Here is a 22,172-nt window from a genome sequence, read left to right as displayed (position 1 = left end):
CAAACCTTGAAAAAAATCAAGTACTGACTAAAAAATATATTCATATAGTTTTATGTAAAAATTATGTTAAAATCTGAAAAAAGTACTGACAAAAATGTATAATTTTAAGCAATAAATGTTTAAAATCTGTAAAAAATTGATTTTAATATTTTAAAATTATGCAGTGAAAATCATTGATATCTTTTCACCAAAAACTATGTAAATGATTATGTAAGTATCTTTACTGAAGTATAGTTTATTAGCACTAACACTAAATATTTAATATGTACTTGTGTGTTTACATGTTTTTTCTTCTATTCAAACAATGATGTAGACCAATTAATATTATTCATACTTTTATATCTAGAATTTCTTCCTGACTCCCTGGTTAGTCTTTATCTATGTGTTTTCACTCTAGATGTATGATTCAGTATAGGAAGGATGTCTGTCTTGTTTATTCTTTAAGCTGCTGATTCTGTTAGAACCCAGTTATTAAATATGCCCTGGCAAGACTTACTTTCTGTTTCTATTCCTGGTGAATGTTATCCATGTTCTGGATTTTTTTTCAAAATAGAATTTCTTTTAAGTTATCTGATTTTCAATATAATCTGTTCCTTAATGATGTGCATATAATGGTATGTTTATATGTTTTATTATCTCTGTACTTGAGAGCAAGAGAAATTATTTGAAGCCTGGAGAAATCTAAGTTGGAAAAAAGCAACTTGCTGAAATGTGTATAGCTGTGATGTTGATATCTAGAATCCATGCAACTATTCCAGATGTGCTTATAATCTCAGTCCTCTGGAATACGATCCACAAGGACCTCTGTGACTTCATGATTGACTACTTGCTTAGGTTAGTTTGAGCTTTAATTAAATGACAGACTGCATCAATAGAAGTAGGCAACAGTTCAGAAGATGCCATTGAGAGAGTGCCTTCTGGTCTTCCAACATATGTACACCAGTGTAAATGTGAACCTGTGTATGCATGCACACACACAATGGCAAACACATGTGCACAGATACACAGATACACACATATAGGCACATACACATATGAATGGTTTGATTGGAGAAAATGCTTTCTACTTGATGAAAGTAAAATACACTAATTTTAATAAATTGCCTTTGCATACTCTTGAAAAGTAACAATACATATAGTATTTGATAGAAGTTATAAATTCCTGTTGTCAATTTTATCAAATCAAATTATTTAATGTTCTCATATATACATAAAGATTTTCCTAACACTTCTAGAATGGAAGAGATAATGAACCTTTGTTCCATGTTGAAGTGGGGATTTTGGTAAATTGCCAGAGCTCATTTGGAAACTTCCGAGTGACACCACTCTTATATTGGATGGCTTTTGGCCAGCCACAGGTGGCACAGCCATCTAGGGCATGTACACTTGCCAGCTGGCACCTCTCCCCAGCACTACCCTGCTTTAATAGAGGTCATTGGACTCCTCTGCTCTGGCCTGGAAATGGGCTTATTGCCATCTCTTAATTAAAGGGAGAAGAAAGGGGGAAGCTGCCCCTTGACAGGCTGCCTGCCAGCTGGCTTCTTTTGCTGGGCCCTCCCTCACTACATGAAAACAGTGTTCATGAAGCAGCTGGGTAAGGTAGCTCATTTGCTCAGCTGGGGCACCAATGCAGAGGAAACCGCTAGCCTGACCAATGATTTGGTGAATGCGGTTGCTGAAAAGGTATAAATAAATAGAGACATATAGATAGAGAAATATAGTTTGAAATAAGGTAAAAATTAACCTGCTACAGTGATAGTCTTAATCAGTGTTTCTATTTCTGCACAAGCATCATGAACAAGAAGCACATTGGGGAGGAAAGGGTTTATTCAGCTTATATTTCCATATCACTGTTCATCACCAAAGGAAGTCAGGACAGGAACTCAAGCAGGTCAGGAAACAGTAGCTGATGCAGAGGCCGTGAAGGGATGTCACTTACTGGCTTGCTTCTCCTGGCTTGCTCAGCCTGCTATCTTATAGAACCCAGGTCTACCAGCCCAGGGATGGCACCACCCACAATGGGCTGGGCCATGCCCCCTTGATCACTAGTTGAGAAAATGCCTTACAGCTGGATCTCATGGAGGCATTTCCTTAACTGATGCTCCTTTCTCTGTGATAACTCCAGCTTGTTTCAAGTTGACACAAAACCAGCCAGTACAGTGATTTAGGGAGTGAAATGAAAACCTATTTTCTACAATACTGAGTTTATTAGCAGTGTAAAATAATAGGTTTTCTTCACTTACATGCAGTCTTTTCTAAGTTATTTTTTTACATATAGTATTGACCTAACTCGCAAAGACAGAGAGCAACTGGGTGTTTGATATGGACAACTAAAATTTTTTCATCTTAAAATCAAACAATGTCATCTTTTGTGGAATTGGTGTTGGGTCACACATTATGTCAAATACCCCTGGAGTTTCTGTATAGTGACTTATTTGGCAAGAAACAAATGCAATATATTTACATAATGCATTTTATTGTTGTTTTACATTAATTTCAACCATAAAAATTTCTGAGTAATCAAAATTAACCATTTATTGTGTTGTGACTTTCCTCTTGATCGATAGACTTTCATTTAAATAAGAACACTCTAAAGTTTAAAGTCTTATAATTTCATGTTAATCATACAGTTAGAATTTGTCAACATTCCTGCACTGTTAAAATATCATTCTTATTTTATATTAAAATCTTTATTGTTTTATGTTTCTGAAAAAAACTCAAAATCATAGAAAATATATATTAAGGTAAATAGTAGCTTTTGATAGCTTTCTTTTCACAAAGTTAAACTTTATTCAAAGAGATGAAAATATTATTAGCAAACAGATATTGAATCATTTTCTACTCAAAGTTATTGCTACAATCTGAAAAGTTTATTACTGAGAAGATATGGAAATTTAGGCTCAAAATTGAAGATAGTGAATGATATAATTGGTCTTATTTAATTTAGTTCAGTCATAAACCTTAGTATCCTATGAACTCTCACTAACTACAATAAATTATCAAAAGCTGTATACAATATTTAAGCTACCTCCAGAAATGACAGGCTTTCACAGCTGCCCCCTTTAGCAGCAGAAGGGGGTTCTTGGATAAAGAAATTTGTATTTGAGGCTCATCTTCTGACATTTAATTATGTACTTTAACACTTTTATAAAAAAATGCTAGCTGGATTTTCTCAATATTTCACAGAGGAGGCATCTAATCTGCACATTCAAAACTAAAGATCAACAGAGTCCCAAAAGAATCAGAAAACCTATTTCTATTAGAAACTAGGCCACCCCTATTTAGAGGTGAATCTGGATATAACTAGGTCCATGGAAATTTGATAGCATGAGGAATATGTAGAGGACTGACTAGCTGCTTTAAGAGAAGTGTGCTTACAGGTGTATGTTGTATCTAGTATTGGTGGTGAAACAGAGTGGTCAGAAGTCACCTTGATTGCAGGGAATGTGGATGAGTTGCGTTGGATCATATATATTCATCTGTCTTCATGCTCATTACTTCTTTCATTCTTACTACATTCTGATGAAGACACTCAGACAAAGTCCTATTCCAAAGTAAAAGTGACTCTACAGGAACAGTACATCAACCTGAGATCAGTGTCATGGTTACTGCCTCTGATCATCCTCAGACACAGAGAGGATACAGGCTTGGTGCAGACTTCTGTAGTCGCTCTAGTGGGAGCATATTTTCTTTGTTTAGCTTCCAATTGTTTTTTGTATGTGTGTTCTATTTCTAACTACAAAGTTTCTAGAATTTCCTACAACAGGGTCTTTTATCAAATGAAAAAGAGTCCTGTATTTTTGATATTTTCTTTACTGCTTCCTGTTTAGGTTAAATCAGTCAAAAATTCAAGTGTGGTTAAAGTACTTTTTCATCCCATAAGCTTTAAATATAATTAAAAATCTAATTCACAGATTTAAAACTTACTTCTAACATAACAAACAGGAGGTAACTTCGGCATTATTTAAATGAACAAATGTGTTACGTATATTGCGAGAAAGCATTGCAACAGAAACAAGCACCCGGTCTTAGAGTTATGCAATCTGCTCAGCAAAGATCTTTTGCAATGTTTTTAAAGATTTATTTATTTGAGGGCTGGAGAGATGGCTCAGTGGTTAAGAGCACTGACTGCTCTTCCTGGAGTCCTGAGTTCAACTCCCAGCAACCACATGGTAGCTCACAACCCTCTGTAATGGGATCTGATGCCCTCTTCTGCTGCGTCTGAATACACCTACAGTGTACTTGTATACATAAAATAAATAAATAAGTCTTAAAATAACAGATTCCTTTATTTGTATGTTGGGGAGAAGGGTATCTGACAGAGTGTCTTGTGTATGTCTGGTTTATGTCCAGCTGTATTCACATGTGTGTCATGGGACTACAGGAACCTCTAGACTTAGAAAAAGGGTATGGATACCTTGAAACTGGAGTTACAGGTGGTTGTCCACCTGTTGGTGCTGGGAACAGAATTTGTGTCTTCTGAAGGTCAGAAATGCCATGACCAGCTTAACCATTTCTCCAGACACACTTGTACTGTTATTAAATTATAAACTTATTATTGACAAGGCACATATAATAGATCAGTAAATACAATGCCATCAGCACTGTTAAGGTCTGGAACTATTTCCAAGTAACAGAAGTGCTTTGGGATAAGATATAGAGCTTCGATTTTGTTTGCAACACCTCTAAAGTAGAAAGTCTTTGATTTCTCATCCATTGTATGAGTTTTCTGTTTTGCTGTCATTATTTCATGTCTTGAGGACTGATTTATTTTTTTCCTGTGTTACATGTACAATCCAAGGACCAAGAGACCAGCTACACAATTATCAAGTCTAAAGAGACCACTATTACGGCAGAGGGCCTGAAACCTGCGTCTGTGTATGTCTTCCAAATTCGAGCACGTACAGCAGCAGGCTATGGTGTCTTCAGTCGAAAATTTGAGTTTGAAACCACACCAGTGTGTAAGTCATTTTAATTACTGTCAGCTCTTGTCTCCGTAATGGTTACCAGAAGAGAGTCTGTGGATCGATTGGCTCCCGGGGCTCTCTGTCAGTTCCATCTTCTCCTGCCCCTCCAGTCCTGACCCCTTCAGGTAGGAGGCTCTGCCAAGCTATAATGGTAGGTCTGTAGGTTAACACTGTGTGTCTCGCCTTCTTGCTTTGGTCCACCGGGAGCTGCTACATCAAGCATCTTAAGAAATGTTCAAGCCGTGCATTTAGAGACTCCATTCCCCCAGGTGCCTTGCTTTATTGAATTATTGCCATTTACTTTTTACTTGTTTTATTGAACTGTGCTACTTTAGTCTTTCTAGGAAAATTCTACAGGGAGCTTGGTGCTTTCAGAATCCAATCTGATTTTCTAAAGTAAAAATTAAATCTGTGTCAGAATCTTGGAATGGAGAATCTGGAAATGCTTCTGAAATGCTCTTTGGTGCCCACTTCTTGTTTAATTTTATAAAACATAACCTCAGGCTCCAACAAAAGATATTAGATCACTTGTCCAAAAGGGAACATATTAATGCTAACTTAAAGAACAAAACTGTGCTTTTCTTATGCATGAATGAGATGTTACTATTGGTTTTCTGTTATGGAGGAAACACACATGAAGACTAGAAAATGTTGTGTGTGGATATGAGTCTGTGATTGTGTGTATGCATATGCACACATGCATTCAAGTGTAATTGTTTGAATATGTCTAAGTGTATATGCTTTGCCCACCTCCATATTTTTTACTAAAAAAGTAAACAGTTTAAAAAAGAGCAAATGGAAGTGTAGTTATTGGATTAATGCTATAACTACTGGAATTATTATTAAAATACTTTTTTTCTTACAACTTTATTTTAAAAAAGAGGAATACATATACAGATTTTTAAAGGCATTTTGCAATAACACTATATGAATATGTTTGTCAGTACTTAATTCTTTTAGAGGTTTGGTAGCATGCATAGAAATCCTACTAGTTACCATAAGCATAAAGCACAAGCAGGACAGAACACAACATGGAAACAGATTTCTAGTTGAGTATAGATTAAGCACTACTATTTGTGAATACCAAAAATTGCCAATCTTAGCTCTTGGAATATTAATGATTTAAGGTCCAGGTGTACTGCACTCTGAGAGGGTGCTATACATAAAATACAGTTTTAGAAAACTCATATGACATTGACCTAGAGGGGAAAATTGCTTTTCTATTTAAAACCTTTGTAATTGATTTATGTAAATAATTTTCATTAAGTGATGAACAGGTTTGCTAATGCTACATTACTAGATAGTAAAAAGAAAAGGATCTCATTGGTAGAAATTACTTCTTTTCTATGTAAAGAAAATTATGAACTTGAGTTTAATTAAATATATAGAAATTTTATTTGAATGCTTAATTTTTACATAACCTTTTAAATAAGTTTAATAGTGTATATTTACATAGAAAAATTAATAGAACATGAAAACAAATTATTTAATCTCATACTTTAACCTTAAAATGAATATTTCATAAAAGATAAGGTATGGAACCTGCTGATTATAAGTCTTAGTTGTATGTATAGTCTATTAGTTTTGAGTTCTGCAGAAGCCTCAAACTCTAAGAACAAAGTATAAAAAATATTATATACATATATATGTATACATATGTACCTATGTACATGCATATATTTTACATTTATCATCATATAGGATTGGATCCTGAATACTTACAGAAATTAAAAATCTCAACTATGACTTTGATTGTGATATGTTCAAGCACTAGTTTTTCTTTAGGAACACAATACTCCAGTCTTTATATGTACTAAATGGTAGTATTTCTGTATCCTCTCTCAGATACGCTCCTTTGAATCCCTTCGTGTGTGCCTCCCCCACTGTCCAGTTGATAGTCTCTTCTTCGGTGCTTGTTATTAGTCTGTACTCTATACTTCTTATTACCTATATTAGAAATAATTTTATTTGAATCTGTATTACATACTTGCAAGCATTTATACACATTGCATAATGCGTATTATCTGTTAAGCTTCATGTCAAATCAGTTTTTGGTTACGGTTATATAAAAATATATAAGAAAACAATGCACATAAGTTCTGTGAGTTGTAGAAATTGCGAAAACTAAAGTACATTAGCCAAGTTTTGATAATAACAGAGATAAATTATTAATTATCAATTAATCAGTCCAGAAAGACTGATGTTGCATTTTTTAACTCCTTTGTAAAGAAGTGTATAAAAGTTGATTATACACTGAATTATTTATAATTTTATCACGTTTCTGGAGACGTAGATCTTCGAAGCCGATACATCATGCATCATCGGGAAGGACTCCTATGTGTCCCTTCTTGACTCTCCAGAGAGATGAAGAAACAACTCTTCATGTATCAGTAATCATTTAAATACATTAATATTTCCTGTGAGGTACTTTTCCATTGCTGTGAAAGAAAACGTTTATGTGAGCCATAGGGCAATAGTACACCATGGCAGAGAGGCGTGAGGCAGGGCTCAGTGGTAGTGGAAGAAGACTGAGGACACATCGCTTCCAGCAAGAAGTGTCAAACTGGAAATGATACAGGGTTTTCACTGTCAAACCTCCTGGGGACTTACCTCCTCAAGAAAGATTCATCTCCAGCGTCCCCATAAATAGCTCTACCAATTGTGGAGCACATGTTAAAACATCTAAGTATACTGGAGATGTTCTCACTCAATCCACAGCAGGTCTCCTCACTTTCCAATGTTGCATCATGACAAAAGTTTTAGAGGAATCATATTATGTACTTCATATACATCATACTTCATACTTATTCAAGGTTGTGATTTATATGGGTCCAGTTTCTCTGATGAAACACAGTAAGAGAGAGAGAGAGAAAGAGAGAGAGAGAGACAGTGAAAGAGAGAGAGAGAGAGAGAGAGAGAGAGAGAGAGAGAGAGAGAGAAGAAAGAGAGAGAAAGAGAGGAAAAGGGAAGGAGAGGGAGTTAGCAGATATATATACCTAAGTACAAGCAGCCATATAGTAAGCAATGAAGGTTAAAAATGTAATATTTCAAAATATATACCTGGAGACTTCCCCAGGTATTATAAAAATGTATAATACTAAAATTAAAAAATAAGTAAATAAGAACTACTAATATTTTAAATGATATCTTTCAACATATTAATTAAGGTACTTTTAAACATTTTTTAATTGAAAACTTTATTTAAAAAAAAAACAAAGTTAAATGTACAGATTTTAAACATTTTGCATTAATGTATACAAATACATTTTGTCAGTGCTTGACTTTTTTAAAGGTTTCATAGTATGCATTAAAATCTCACTAGTTACAATGAGCATAAAGAACATGTAAAACAAAATGTAACCTGGAAAGAGTCAAAGTTTTCTGGGTGTGTAAGAATTAAGGTTTTTTCTTTTCTTTTCTTTTCTTTTTGGCCTTTGTTTTTTCTTGAACTGCATATAGTCTGTGAGTTGTTTCTGGGGTGTTCAGAGCATTCTGGGGTTAGTATCCAATTACCACTGACTGCATATTGTGTCAGTTCTTTTGTGACTGGCTTAACTCACTCAGGATGATATTCTCTAGATGCATCCATTTTCTTAAGAATTTCATAAACTCATTGTTTCTGATAGCTGAGAAGTACTCCATTGTGTAAATATACCAAAATTTTTGTATCCATTCATCTGGGTTCTTTCCAGCTTCTGATTATTATAAATAGGGTTGCTAGGAACATTGTGTGCATGTTTCTTTGTTGTATATTGGAGCTTCTCTGGGGTATATGCCCAGAAGTGGAGTAACTGGGTCTTCAGGTAGTACTAGGTCCAATTTTTTGAGGAAACACCAGACTGATTTCCAGAGTGGTAGTATCAGTTTACAACCCCACCAACATTGGAGAAGTTCCTCTATCTCCACATCCTCAGCAGCAACTGCTGTTTTCTGAATTTTGGATCTTAGCCATTCTGGTGGGTGTGAGGTAGAATCTCAATGTTTTTTTGATTTGCATTTCCCTGATGGCTAATGATGTCGAGCACTTCCTTAAATGCTTCTCAGCCATTCAATATTCCTCTATTGAGAACTTTTTGTTTAGCTCTGTACCCCATTTTTAATAGGGTTGTTTGATTCTCTGATGTCTAGAATTTTGAGTTCTTTTTATACCTTGGATATTAGGCCTCTATCTGATGTGGAGTTGGTAGAGATCTTTTTTCAATTTGTTGGCTGCTGTTTTGTTTCCTTGACAGTGTCCTTAGCCTTACAGAAACTTTGCAATCTCATTAAGTCCCATTTGTTAATCTTTGACCTTAGAGCATGAGCCATTGGTGTTTTGTACAGGAAATTTTCTCCTGTGCCTATGTGTCCTAAGGTTTTTCCTACTTTCTCTTCTAATAGTTTCAGTGTACCTGGTTTGTGCAGATCTTTGATCCACTTGCACCTGAGCTTTATACAAGGAGATAAGAAAGGGTCTGTTTTCATTCTTCTGTATGTTGAGTGCCTGTTGAGCCAACAACGTTTGTTGAAGGAGCTGTCCTTTTTCCAATTAATGTTTACAGCTCCTTTGTCAAAAATCAAGTGATCATATATGTGAAGGCTCATTTCTGAATCTTCTATTCTATTCCATTGATCCACATGCCTATTTCTGTACCAGTACCATGCAGTTTTCAGCACAATTGCCTTGTAATATAGCTTGAGATCAGAAATAATGGTTCCCACAGATATTTTTTTGTTGCTGAGGATGGATTTTGCTATTCTAGGTCTTTTATTATTCCAGATGAAATTGCATATTGCTCTTTCCAACTCTACGAAGAATTGGGTTGGAATTTTGATGGGGATTGCATTGAATCTAGAGATTGCTTTTGGTAAGATGGCCATTTTTAAAATGTTGAATCTTCCAATCTATGAGCATGGGAGATCTTTCCATTTTCTGAGATTTTCCCTGATTTCCTTCTTTAGAGGTTTGAAGTTCTTGTCATGCAGTTCCTTCACTTGCTTAGTTACAGTCATACCAAGGTATTTCATATTGTTTGTGAGTATTTGAAAGGTATCTTTTCCCTAATTTTGTTCTCGGCATGTTTGTTCATTGAGTAGAGAAAGGCTACTGATTTGTTTGAGTTAATTTTATATCTAGCCACTTTGCTGAACTTGTTTATCAGCTGTAGAAATTCTCTGGTGGAATTTTTGGGGTCACTTATGTATACTATCATGTCATCTGCAAACTGTGATATTTTTTACTTCTTTCTTTCCAGTCCGTATTTCTTTGATTTCTTTTTGCTGTGTAACAGCTCCAGCCAGGACTTCCAGTACTATGTTGAATAGGTAGGTGAGAAGTGGACAGCTTTGTCGAGTCCCTGATTTCAGTGGGATTGCTACAAGGTTCTTACCCTTAAGGTTGATGTTGTCTATCGGTTTGCAGTATATTGCTTTTATTATGTTTAGGTATGGGCCTTGGATTCCTGTTCATTCCTATATTTTAACATGACGGGGTAATAAATTTTGTCAAATACTTTCTCAGCATCTAGTGAGATGACCATGTGTTTTTTTTTTTCCTTTGAGTTTGTTTATATGTTGGATTACATTGATGAATTTACATATATCAAGCCATGGCTGCATTCCACGGATGAAGCCTCCTTGTTTATGTTGAATGATCATTTTGATGTGTTCTTGGATTTGATTTGCAAGGATTTTGTTGAGTATTTCTGCATCAATGTTCATAAGTGAGATTGGTCTGAAGTTCTCTTTTCTTGTAGGGTCTTTGGGTCTTTTAGGAACAAGGGCTCTTGTGGCCTCGAAAAATGAGTTAAGTAGTGTTCTATCTGATTCTATTTTGTAGATAGTTTGGAGAGTATTTGTATTATATTGTCAATAAATATCTGATAAAATTCTGCACTAAACCCATCTGGACCTGGGTTTTTTTTTTTTTTTTTTTTTTTTTTTTTTTTTTTTTTTTTTTTTTTTTTTGGTTGGGAGGCTTTTTGATGACTGCTTCTATTTTTAGGTGTTATGGGATTATTTAGATGGTTTACCTTGTCCTGGTTTAACTTTAGTATTTGGTATCTGTCTAGGAATTCATCCATTTCCTCCAGATTTTTCAGGTGTGTTGAGTATAGGCTTTTGTAATAGGATCTGATGATTTCTTGAATTTCCTCAGTTTCAGTTATTATGTCTCCACTTTCATTTCTGATTTTGTTAATTTGCCCTCTAGGTAGTCTGGCTAAGGGTTTATCAATCTTTTTAATTTTCTCAAATACCAGCTCTTGGTTTTGTTGATTCTTTGAATGGTTCTTTATTTCAATTTTGTCAATTTCTTGTCTGCTTGATTATTTCTTGCTGTTTACTCCTCTTGAGTGTATCTGCTTCCTTTTGTTCTAGAGCTTTCAATTGTGCTGTCAAGTTGCTAGTGTATGCTCTCTCCAGTTTCTTTTTGGAAGCACTCAAAACTATGAGTTTTCCTCTTTGTATTGCTTTCATTGCATCCCATACGTTTGGGTATGTTTTGTCTTTGTTTTCATTAAATTCTAGAAAATCTTTAATTTCTTTCTTTATTTCTTCTTTGACCATGCTATCATTTAATACAGAATTGTTTAGTTTCCACTTGTATATGGGCTTTTTGTTGTCTTTGTTATTATTAAAGACTAGCCTTAGACCATGGTGATCTGATAGGATGCATGGGAGTATTTCAATCTTCCTATATCTATTGAGGTTTGTTTTGTGACCAATTATATGGTCAATTTTCTGAGAAGGTGCCTTGATGTGCTGAGAAGGTGTATTCTTTTGTTTCAGGATGATATGTTCTATAAATATCTATTAATTCCTGTTGGTTCATAACCTTTGCTAGTTTTACTGTGTCCTTGTTCAGTTTCTGTTTCTATGATCTCTCCATGGATGATAGTGAGTTGTTGAGGTCTCCCACTATTATTGTGTTCGGTGCAATGTGTTTTTTGAGCTTTAGAAAGTTTTCTTTATGTATATGGGTGCTCTTGTATTTGGATCACATATCTTAAGGATTGATAGTTCCTTCAGACAAATTTTTCCTCTAATGAGGAAGAAGTGTCCTTCCTTATCTTTTTAATAACTTTTGGTCGAAAGTCTACTTTATTCAGTATTAAAATGGTCATTTCAGCTTGCTTCTTGGGGGCTTTTGCTTGGAAGGATTTTTTCCCCCAACCTTTTACTCTGAGATAGTGTCTGTCTTTGTTTCTGAGATGAGTCACTTGTATCCAACAAAATGCTGAATTCTGTTTATGCATCCTGTCTGATAGCCTATAGCTTTTTGTTGGGGGAATTTGGTCCATTTATGTTAACAGATATTAAGGAATAGTGGTTGCTCTTTCCTGCTATTTTTGCTTTTGGGGGTAGTATTGTGCCTGTGTGTCTTTCTTGTTTGGTTTTCTTGTTTAGGTATTTTCTTGCTTTTGCTAGTTTGTAGTTTCCACCTGGTATTGGGTTTTCCACTTATAATTCGTTGTAGTGCTGGGTGTGTTGTCAGGTATTGTGTAAACTTAGTTTTGTCTTGGAATATTTTGGTCTCTCCATCAATGGTGATTAAGAGTTTTGCTACTATAGCAGCTTGGGCTAACACTTGTGTTCTCTAAGGGACTGAATGATGTCTGTCCAGGATTTTCTAGCTTTCATAGTCTCTGTTGAGAAGTCGGGTGTGATTCTGATTGGTCTGCCTTTATATGTTACATGACCTTTTTTCCTTAGTGCTTTTAGTATTCTTTTTTTGCTTTGGGCACTTGGTGTTTTGACTATTAAGTGTCAGGAAGAATTTCCTTTATGTTCCAATCTTTTTGGAGTTCTGTAGGCTTCTTTTATGCTCATGGTTATCTTATTCTTAAGGGTAGGGATGTTTTCTTCGCTGATTTTGTTAAAGATATTTACTGTGCCTCTTAGTTGATATTCTTCTTCCTCTTTTATTCCTATTATCCTTAGGTTTGGTCTTCTCATCGTGTCCTGGATCTCCTGGACATTTTGGGTTAGGAGCTTTTTGGTTTCTGCATCTTCTCTGACTGTTTTGTCTATGTTTTCAATGTTTCCTTCAGCCCCTGAGATCCTCTCTTCCATCTCTTGTAGTCTTTTGGAGATGCTTGCATCTGTGACTCCTGATTTCTCCTTTAGGTTTTCTACATCTAGGGTTTTCTTTTTTAGTGTTTTCTTTATTGTTTCCATTTCCATTTTAAATTCCTTCTTCCATTCCTTCATCTCTTTTGTTCTGTTTTCTTCTAGTTCTTTAATTTGTTTGAATGTTTTTCTTGTTTCCTCTTTAAAAGCTCCCATTTCTTTTTGCTTTTCCTCCCGTTCTTGTTTAAGTATTTCTATCATCTTCTTGAGGTGTGATTTTGGGTCTGAGTCTTCTTTTTCTGGAGTGTTTGGCATTCTGCTGTTTGTTGTGATGGGAGAGCTGGGTTCGGTTGTTGCCAGGTTGTCTTTGTTTTCCTGGGGTAAGTTCTTTTGCTTTCCTCTTGCCATCTTCTTGTCTGTGATTATAAGTGGTCTTGTCAGTTATTGGTTCTCATCTCTCCTGTGTACCTGGCCTGTGTCCTTGGATCTCTACTGCTCCTGATGGCAGATGGCCAGAGCGCCTGTTCTGCACGCATGGGCCCTCCAGTTGGATACCAAGTTCCAAAGGCAGAGTTCCTGCTCCCTTGAACCAGTTGGGGTGGGAGGTGTGCTTTCCCGGAGCTTGACCCAAATCTCTCTGTGCCCCAGCTACTCCCTGTGCATTCTTACCAGGCCTGTGTCCCTGGATCTCTGCTGTTCCGGGTGGCAGGTGGCCTGAGCGCCTGTTCTGCAAGCACGGGCCTAGTGGTTGAAACAGTGACCCTAAGGCAGGGTTCTTGCTCCCCTGAACCAATGGGGGGACACAGTTTCCAAGCGCTTGGCACAGCCCTGTCTGCTCCCCTGCTACTCGCAGCCCAGTCACACCAGGCCTGCGTCCCTGGATCTCTGCTGTTCCTCTGAACTTTTCTTCATTGTTTTCAGAACATTTCTCAGCTGGACTTCAAAAGTTAAACTACTTAACTCATCTATTAAATCACTAATATGCATAAGACAATGAGAAAATATACTAGTTAAGTATTAGTATCTTTAAAATTTAACAAATTTAATAGATTGAAAGGATGATCATATTACTTTTTTTCTATTGCTAAAGAATGAACAGCTACTTAATTAAGAATGAGAAGATGAAAATTCTTTATTTTTATGGTTAATATAGCAAGAATGGAATTTTGTTCTTTTTCAGGAAAACCAATCAATCAAACAACTAAACAAAAAACTAATTTTTGTTGATGTATATCCTATGAGGAATAGTTCTTAAATAACTATAAATGTAATATTGTTTATGTTTTTCTCAACATATGAGGGTAGAAATGCTATGTAGGTATCGATTTTAAAGAAATTCATTTTTCTGTGATAATATAATCCCCATAAGAGGAAATATTTACTGAACAAAAACTGACTTAATCTTTGAAAAGATATCATTATTGGAAGCAAAAATTTGCCTTTATTATTGATAATTATTAACTATTGTTATAAACTTATCTTTATCCATTGGAGGGCAAGTGAAGTAGATAAGAAAATGGAGAGGGCAGTAGAGAAATAAAGAGAAAAAAAAAGAAAGAGGAAGGGAACAACTAATTCATCAAGTTCTACCACATTAAGATTTGAGGAGAGAACATGGCATAATCACACAGAGCTCTGAAATTAGCAGAAAAGAAATTATTCATTTTGGTTACCTGAGCCACAGGAAGTCATAGTTTAAATTCCGGGATGTATGTTCCAAGTGCATAAATTAGTTATCATAATGCAGATATGTAAATCCGGTCCTCACCTAATTTATAAACATCATGCATGGGCTCAGAAGCAGTAGAAAGTTTTCAGAGAGATGAAGCAATCTATACTTTCATGAGATGAGGCTCTATGCATATAATGTACTCAGAATACTGCCAAATAGAAATAAGAAAGTAAAGAACACAAAAGAAAACAAGTAGGAAATAAAACCAAGCATACTTAACTAAAAAGATTAATAGTTAAGACATTGTAGTAAGGTCTTGGAAAAAACAAGATCCGTAATAGTAAATATTGACATGAGGATAAAAAAAAGAGAGAAGGGACAATGTACTTACAGGAAATCACAGGATCTACCTTGACTAGTCTGTTTTTCTGGAAGGTTTGACATTTTTCTTTTTTTTTCTTTATTTTTTAATTAGATACTCTCTGTATTTACATCTCAGACGTTATCCACTTTCTGCCAATCCCATTCCCCGTCTCCCCCACCATTGCCTCCATGAAGGTGCTCCCTCTCCCATCTTCCTTCTCCTACCTCAGCTCCTTGGCTTTCCCCTACACTAGGAAAATGAGCCTTCACTGGACCAAAGGCCTCTCCTCTCATTGATGCCAGAGAATGCTATCCTCTCTTGCATATGCACCTGGAGTCATGGGTCTCTCCATGTGAACTCATTGGTTGGTCTTTTAGTTTCCTGGGAGCTGTGGTAGGTTTGGTTAGTTGATAACTTTTTTTTTCTGCCCGTGGGGTTACAGACTGTTTCAGCTCCTTCAGTCCTATCTCAAGTTCCTTCATTGGTGCAAGCATCCCCCTCTGTATCAAGTATGGCTCTGGAAAAGCCTCTGAGGGGGCATCCACATCTGGTTCCTGCCAGTAAGAACTACTTGGCAGCAGCAATAATAGTGCTTGAGTTTAGTGGCTGAATATGTAATGGATCTCCAGGTGAGGCCATCTATTCTCCAATGATATTTTCTCTAATCCCTGCTCCTCTATTTCTTGTATTATTTCCTCTTATGAGTGTTTTGTTCTCTCTTCTAAGAAAGACTAAGGTTTCCACCTTCTGGCCTTTCTTTGCTTTGAGCTTCATGAGTTCTTTGAGTTGTCTCTCATACACACACACACACACACACACACAGAGAGAGAGAGAGAGAGAGAGAGAGAGAGAGAGAGAGAGAGGAAGAGAGAGAGAGAGAGAGAGAGAGAGAGAGAGAGAGAGAGAGAGAGAGAGAGAGAGAGAGAGAGAATGGATCGATAAATATATATGTAAGCATTTTGTAAAAAAAATTAAATTAAAAAAAAAAAACCTTGAACTGTGATTATTAGCCAATAAAAAGGGAAGAGTACTCAAGAAATTTCTCAGTTTTTGAGAGCAGTAGCTGTGCTTTTAGACATCTTAGGTCCAATCTTCACACCCACAAGAAGGCTCACAACCATCTAACCATCTGTAAGTCTAGGAGATCCAGTGGCCTCTTCTGGCCTCTGAGGTTCAGATGGGGTACACCAAGACTTGTGCAAGCAGAGCACATATGAACATAAATCAAAACAAGCACATTTTATAAGAGATAAGAAAAGGGAAGGTAAGAAGCTAGTCTTATATACAACAAATAATCTTACATTACTTATAGTCTATAAATAGAATTTATATTTTTTCTTTTTCAAATTATATTTATTTTTTTACAGTGCAGTCATTATCCCCCTTCTAGTCTAACCTCTGACAGTTCCTCATCCCATTGCTCCCTCTCAACTCCAAGAGAATGTCTCCCCCTCCCACCTTCCACCCAACCCCTAAGGGCTTCCCCATTCCCTGGGGCCTCAAGGTTCTAGATGGTTAGGGACATCTTCTCTCACTGATTGCCAGACCAGGCAATTCTCTGATGTATATGTGTCAAGGGCAACATATCAGCTGGTGTATGCTGCCTGGTTGGTAGCTTCGTGTCTGAGAGATTCTGGGGATCCAGGTTAGTTGAAAATGCTTGTCTTCCTTCTCAACTTCCTCTAGCCTTTCACTAATTCAACAACAGTGATCTTCTGCTTCTCTTCATTGGTTGAGTGTAAGTATCTGAGTCAGACTCATTTAGCTGTGTATTTATAGAAGCTTTGCAAATAGTTGAGTCTGTAGAACGAGGAGTTAGTTATGAAATGAGCTCACACTGTAAAGAAAGTATGTTGGCTTACAAGACACAGAGAGATATGATGTTACAAATTACATAGACAAAGCTCTTGCAAAGAGGTGGTAGAAAGCAAACTAGAAATATACTTGGTAATAGACACTGAAGTCCATCCACTTGGTACTGTGAAGTTGTACAAGCACTGTTCTGGATCACTAACAAGACATATACTATTCAGAGGGCATGAATACCAAAAGGAAATTAGATTTGCTGTATATGTTTCTTAGATATGAATAGTTATCAGCACAGAAGAAAAATTATCATAATTATTTAGAAAAAAAGCCTAAACATTTTATATTTATATTGTAAAAATTGTATTGATTAAGTTAGAAAGCTCTAAATCCATGTCTTTAAAATGTAGTAAGAATTGCAAATTTGTCTAATTGATTCATAAAGCATTAAATATAAAGTTTGATAACTTTCAGTGATCCCACTTATAAAGTACAGTGACTCATTATATTCTATATGGACTTACACTATTAAGCACCTATACTTAGAATATTTGTATTTTTTTTATGTCAGCAAGGCAAAAGTCCTATTATTTTAGGCATTTTGTCTACAGAAAATAACTCCTAAGCTGACATATTTTTTGCTAGAGAACAACATCTGTGAACTCTCAAAATGCCAACTCTTGAATTTCAACATTTTTTTATATACATGAGTATGTTTGAAGTCAAGGACAATGATCCCCTTTACATTGTAAAATGTAGGATCCTTGCACTGGGAAATCTGCCCTCTGTTTTTATGCTAGGCAGAAAAATAATCAGTGTCTAGTGATGGTCATGTTTTATGTTTGGTGAGTAAATATTTCCTCCTGCAGATGCCTTTTGAGAACAGCTATTTGTGTGAATTGTTTAAACCATGAAACAATTACCTACTGTGAAGCAGCTCACATTTTGAATGTTTGTGTTCCCTTTAACTACAAGTTCCCTTTTCTCTGTCTCCTATCAGCAGTTGCAGCATCTAACGATCAAAGCCAGATTCCCATCATTGCAGTGTCCGTGACAGTGGGAGTCATCTTGTTGGCAGTGATGATTGGCTTCCTCCTCAGTGGCAGGTAAGAGAGGGAAGAGTTTTTTGAACCTTTGTCGCTGCTTTTCCGCACCTTGATCCAACTAGGAAGCAGTTAGGCACATCCTAAAACAAATCAAAGAAGCAGCATGTGAGTAGGTAATGTGTATGTGTGCTTTAGTTCTTAAGTTTTATCTTTTATGTATTGCTGCAAGCTGTTATCACACACATTCTCCCATTCTTAGCATCCTGTCTGCTCTGCACAAGAACTGTACTAACATGATACCATATACTCTGTTATTAACAGGGCCATACAGCTTTTTCTAATACAATGTATTTCTAACTCTGCACATTTTCTGTATGAAAATGATTTAGCGATGCCCGATTCCATTTTGGAAGCTGCCTCTAAGTCATTGGAGAAGTAGGGCTACCATTTGTATCTGGCATGAATTCTGGAGTCATACATACATGAAATAAACACACTTTGCAATGAGTGCTTTTTCTGGCTGATTTCAAACAAACAAATCAATTGTCATGTATACTTACAGACTGATTTTTACTGAATGCTAAATAGATGAATAACAAAATTCCATGTAGTGTATACCTACATTTTCCAGTTTGAAAATGGGAGATAAACCTACAGAAGGCATTATTCAGATGTTTTATGATAAACTGATTATAATAAACCTTCCTAAATATATATATATGTATGGAAGAATGAAGAAGCCACTCATTGCTTTCATATAGCAATTATATTGTTATATTTGTAATTGGAGCAATGACTAGGGATATTATCTGAGAAGGGCTGATTGTTTAAAAATGCAATGTGTAATTATGCAAAACTAGGCAAAAGTCCCAGAAACAATTGAGGTTGAAGACATGGGAATATTTAATATAAGGCTCAAAAAGTCAAAATCATTTTTTCAGTTTTCTGTAATGCATACACAGCAATATATTACTTTGTATTAATCTGGTGACAGTACCCATTCATTTTTGGAATTTATAGCTGAGAAATATTCCAAATATTATAGCTGAGAGATAGTTCATGTTCTTTTGAGAAAGATTACACCCAAGATGTCCAGGGAACCTGCTCTGCTGTCTGTCTTTTTCCTTCTGTCTGAACTGAACTAATGGAGAGTGGGCACTAACGCCCCTGCTTCTGCAGGATCAGATGACACCATTAATCCTTGGAGAAAAAAGAAAGACAAACAAACAACCCTGCAATCAAAACAGTAACAAATTCTCCAAGAAGTATATAGAGGCTCTAGTAAGCAATTTTTGTGTCCATGAAAGTTATATGTTTTGCTAAGTTTTTTTTTTTTTTAATTTTAAGGGGTATTTGGGATTTTGGTTGTTTGATAGAAATAACTTCAGATTTTGGGTTTTATTTTGTATAGAGAGATTAGTTTGAGCTCAAGCACATCTTTTTATCTACCTGAGATCTAAGTGATGTGGCCTTTGAAAGGCTTGTCGTATCTCACTAAAGGATTTGAATGTCACAGCTTTTGTCTGGACTTAAGTTTTGTCTTCCTGTAATACCTGGGTTGTCCTGAATTAACTCCGACTAGACACAGTGAAAAAGTTCTGCACATTTAAGAAATTATATCAGTGTTCTGGAAACATATTGAAAAGTCTCATGGATTCTCTTAACACATGATAAATTACATTTATTTCTCTCTAAGTCTTAATTAGGGTGACTATCTCTGGGATGACACACCGTGAGTGAAGTAAGCTGGGAGCAAAGGGTCCATTTACCTTTTACTTCCACATCATAATCCATTGTCGAATAAAGTCAGATCAAAACTCAAACAGGGCAAGACCTGGGAGGAAAAATTGGTGAAGAGGCTATGGAGGAGTGCTGTTTGTTCACTATGGCTAGAGCATCAAGATTTCTTTTAAAACTCAGGAAGGTTTCCACCATTCATAATGGGATGAGTACACCTTGATCAATCACTAACAAAGAAAATGCCCTAGAATAAAATAGCATTATGGCTTTTTTTTAATTGAGGTTTTCTTCTTTCAGCTAACACCTTTCTGTATCAAATTTAAAAAAATAAATTTAACAAATTCCCTCTCTGTAAGAAATTAAAGGTAATTGATAAGCATGTATACTTGCTAGGATTGTCCTAATTTTTCTTTCACATTGAACTCCCTTTTTCATTGTTCAACTTCATAAGTAAGACAGTGTAACAAGAGGTCTCAGATATACATACACACATGCACACACACACACACACACACACACACACACACACTATATATATATATATATATATATATATATATATATATATATATTTCTAACAGAATGTAATTTGATTTCTTAATGTCACACAATAAATTATTTTAATTTGTTTTACTATATCACAAAATATTAATATTATTTATATGCAAAATGTGATAATAATTTAGATCAATACATAAACTTAACAGAAATTGTACTTATAAAAATGGCATTTTGCAATTGTTTTCTCAGGACAGAAAAATATGTTTAGACTATGTCACATTGGATATTTTAAAATTAAACTATTGCAAGATAATGTTACCTTTTTTTGCTAGTAAACATTCAAACACAGAGATTCATAACCCTTTTAGGGTTCCATTGGTTAGATATGCACAAATATTTTTGATTCTTTCTAATTATATGTGGTTTTTAGAAAACCTACAATTTGGTTAATCTTGTAATAGGCATTTTTTAAATGAAGATGAAAACAATCACCTCCTTAAAGGTGTCCATACTTTAAAAGTCCGTTGGACTTTTACTCCAATGCATAAAGATTTCTTTTCACCATATTCTTTCTCAATACTGCTTACATGTCGTCATATATTACAAAAGAACTGATAAACTCTTAGAAAGCTATGACTAATTATTCCAGGAAGATTACAGTGTGAACCCTCTGGAATGTAAGCAGCTGTAACTGTTCTTTATTCTCTCTCTTTTCTCTCTAACGGTATTGAACATAGATGTAATTTTATAGCATGATTTATTTATTCTTCCCTTATATTTACTGTTTCATGAATACAGTTGTTTAATCTGCACGTTTTGTGATTTTTTTCACAGCTCTCTACTTAAATGGGACACAGAGTTCCACACTGCTGTTTTTTGTTTCTTTTTCTTTCTTTATGCTATCTCTTTTTTATTCTCTTAAATTTTTTCTTTCCAACATATGGACCTATATTCTGAAAACTAACTCTGACACATTTTTAGTCTAATTTAAAACTCAAATAATAATTTAAAGGCACATTAAAACCGAAATAAAACTGACTGTAGAGAAGTGTTATTTAATCCTGAAATCTGAATTTTTCAAATGTCCTCATATTTGGTTATATGTTAAAATTTTTTCAGATTTTTTTCCCATCAAGTTGAGTCTCTGAGGATATCTGGAGATAAGAAACCTGCATTATTACATGGATGCTCGATCACCATATATATGCAGTTGCACATAAAGCCCAAAGGCTTAAAGCATTTATGCCAATTTTGAAATTGGAAAATAAAAATCAAGAAAAATGTCCTGAAGAAAGGATTTGATTTTTGGCTGCTAAGTCTTTGCTGAGATTTTTTAAGACTATTCATTTGTGACTTTCAGGTTAAGATGTTTTTAGGATGATAAAATTTAGTATGAAAAGTGGCTTATTGCCTAGAATTTTTTTTTTTGGGGGGGGACCAACATTCTTATGTTCTTTGTTCTGAGAATGTGAAGAATCTGGAACTAGACTTAGTTACTCTGTGCCTTTGCTATGTCTCTCATTAGGACATTGACACTTATTTCTGTTGACATGTCTCATTGATCTTTCAGGTAAGTTTGTTTCTTTAGGGATGAATGCACACTGTGAAAGTATACTAAACAGTAAGAATTAACACATGGCTGACAACAGAAACATAGATAAGTAGTCTTCAATAAGACATTGTTTCAATGTTTCCTTATTTTACTTGAAAAAAAAAAAAAAGAACAGTGAAAATCTGTTTGGAAATTGTCTTTGGTTCTTTTGTTTTAGCAGATTGTAAAGTGCTCAGTATTCAAGGATATCCATTATAAAGTTTTATTTTTTAGATTCCATTACACATCTCTTTCAAATTGCCTCCTGTGCATTTGAGATAATAAGAACAATCAGTTTGGTTCAAATATTTATATTTTATTTGAGTAAATATATAAGTAACTGTAATATCATAGGGTTGAGTTATAATGATGTTAAAGAAAACAGACTTTCTAATACCCTCACTAATACCAAGCAAAATATGAATTCTTATAAATA

At 35.2% G+C, this 22,172-nt stretch overlaps 1 protein-coding gene across 8 annotated transcripts in view; it reads left to right on the top strand.

The window, feature by feature from the left end:
- EPHA5 (EPH receptor A5) overlaps positions 1-22,172 on the top strand; it is a gene marked incomplete at both ends in the record, with an annotated part of 356,599 nt that overhangs the window by 257,792 nt on the left and 76,635 nt on the right. For 7 of the 8 annotated variants that reach the window (XM_080935769.1, XM_080935768.1, XM_080935766.1 and 4 more), the window contains 2 exons: positions 4,802-4,961; positions 17,859-17,964. In XM_080935769.1, coding sequence (XP_080791895.1) covers positions 4,802-4,961; positions 17,859-17,964 — 266 coding nt within the window. The remainder of the gene's footprint in view (positions 1-4,801; positions 4,962-17,858; positions 17,965-22,172) is intronic. The other variant, XM_080935770.1, reaches the window with a different exon arrangement.

The sequence above is a fragment of the Micromys minutus genome (genome assembly GCF_963924665.1).
Source record: "Micromys minutus genome assembly, chromosome: 1".
Taxonomy (NCBI): domain Eukaryota; kingdom Metazoa; phylum Chordata; class Mammalia; order Rodentia; family Muridae; genus Micromys; species Micromys minutus.
This window is presented reverse-complemented; position numbering and strand designations above follow the sequence as displayed.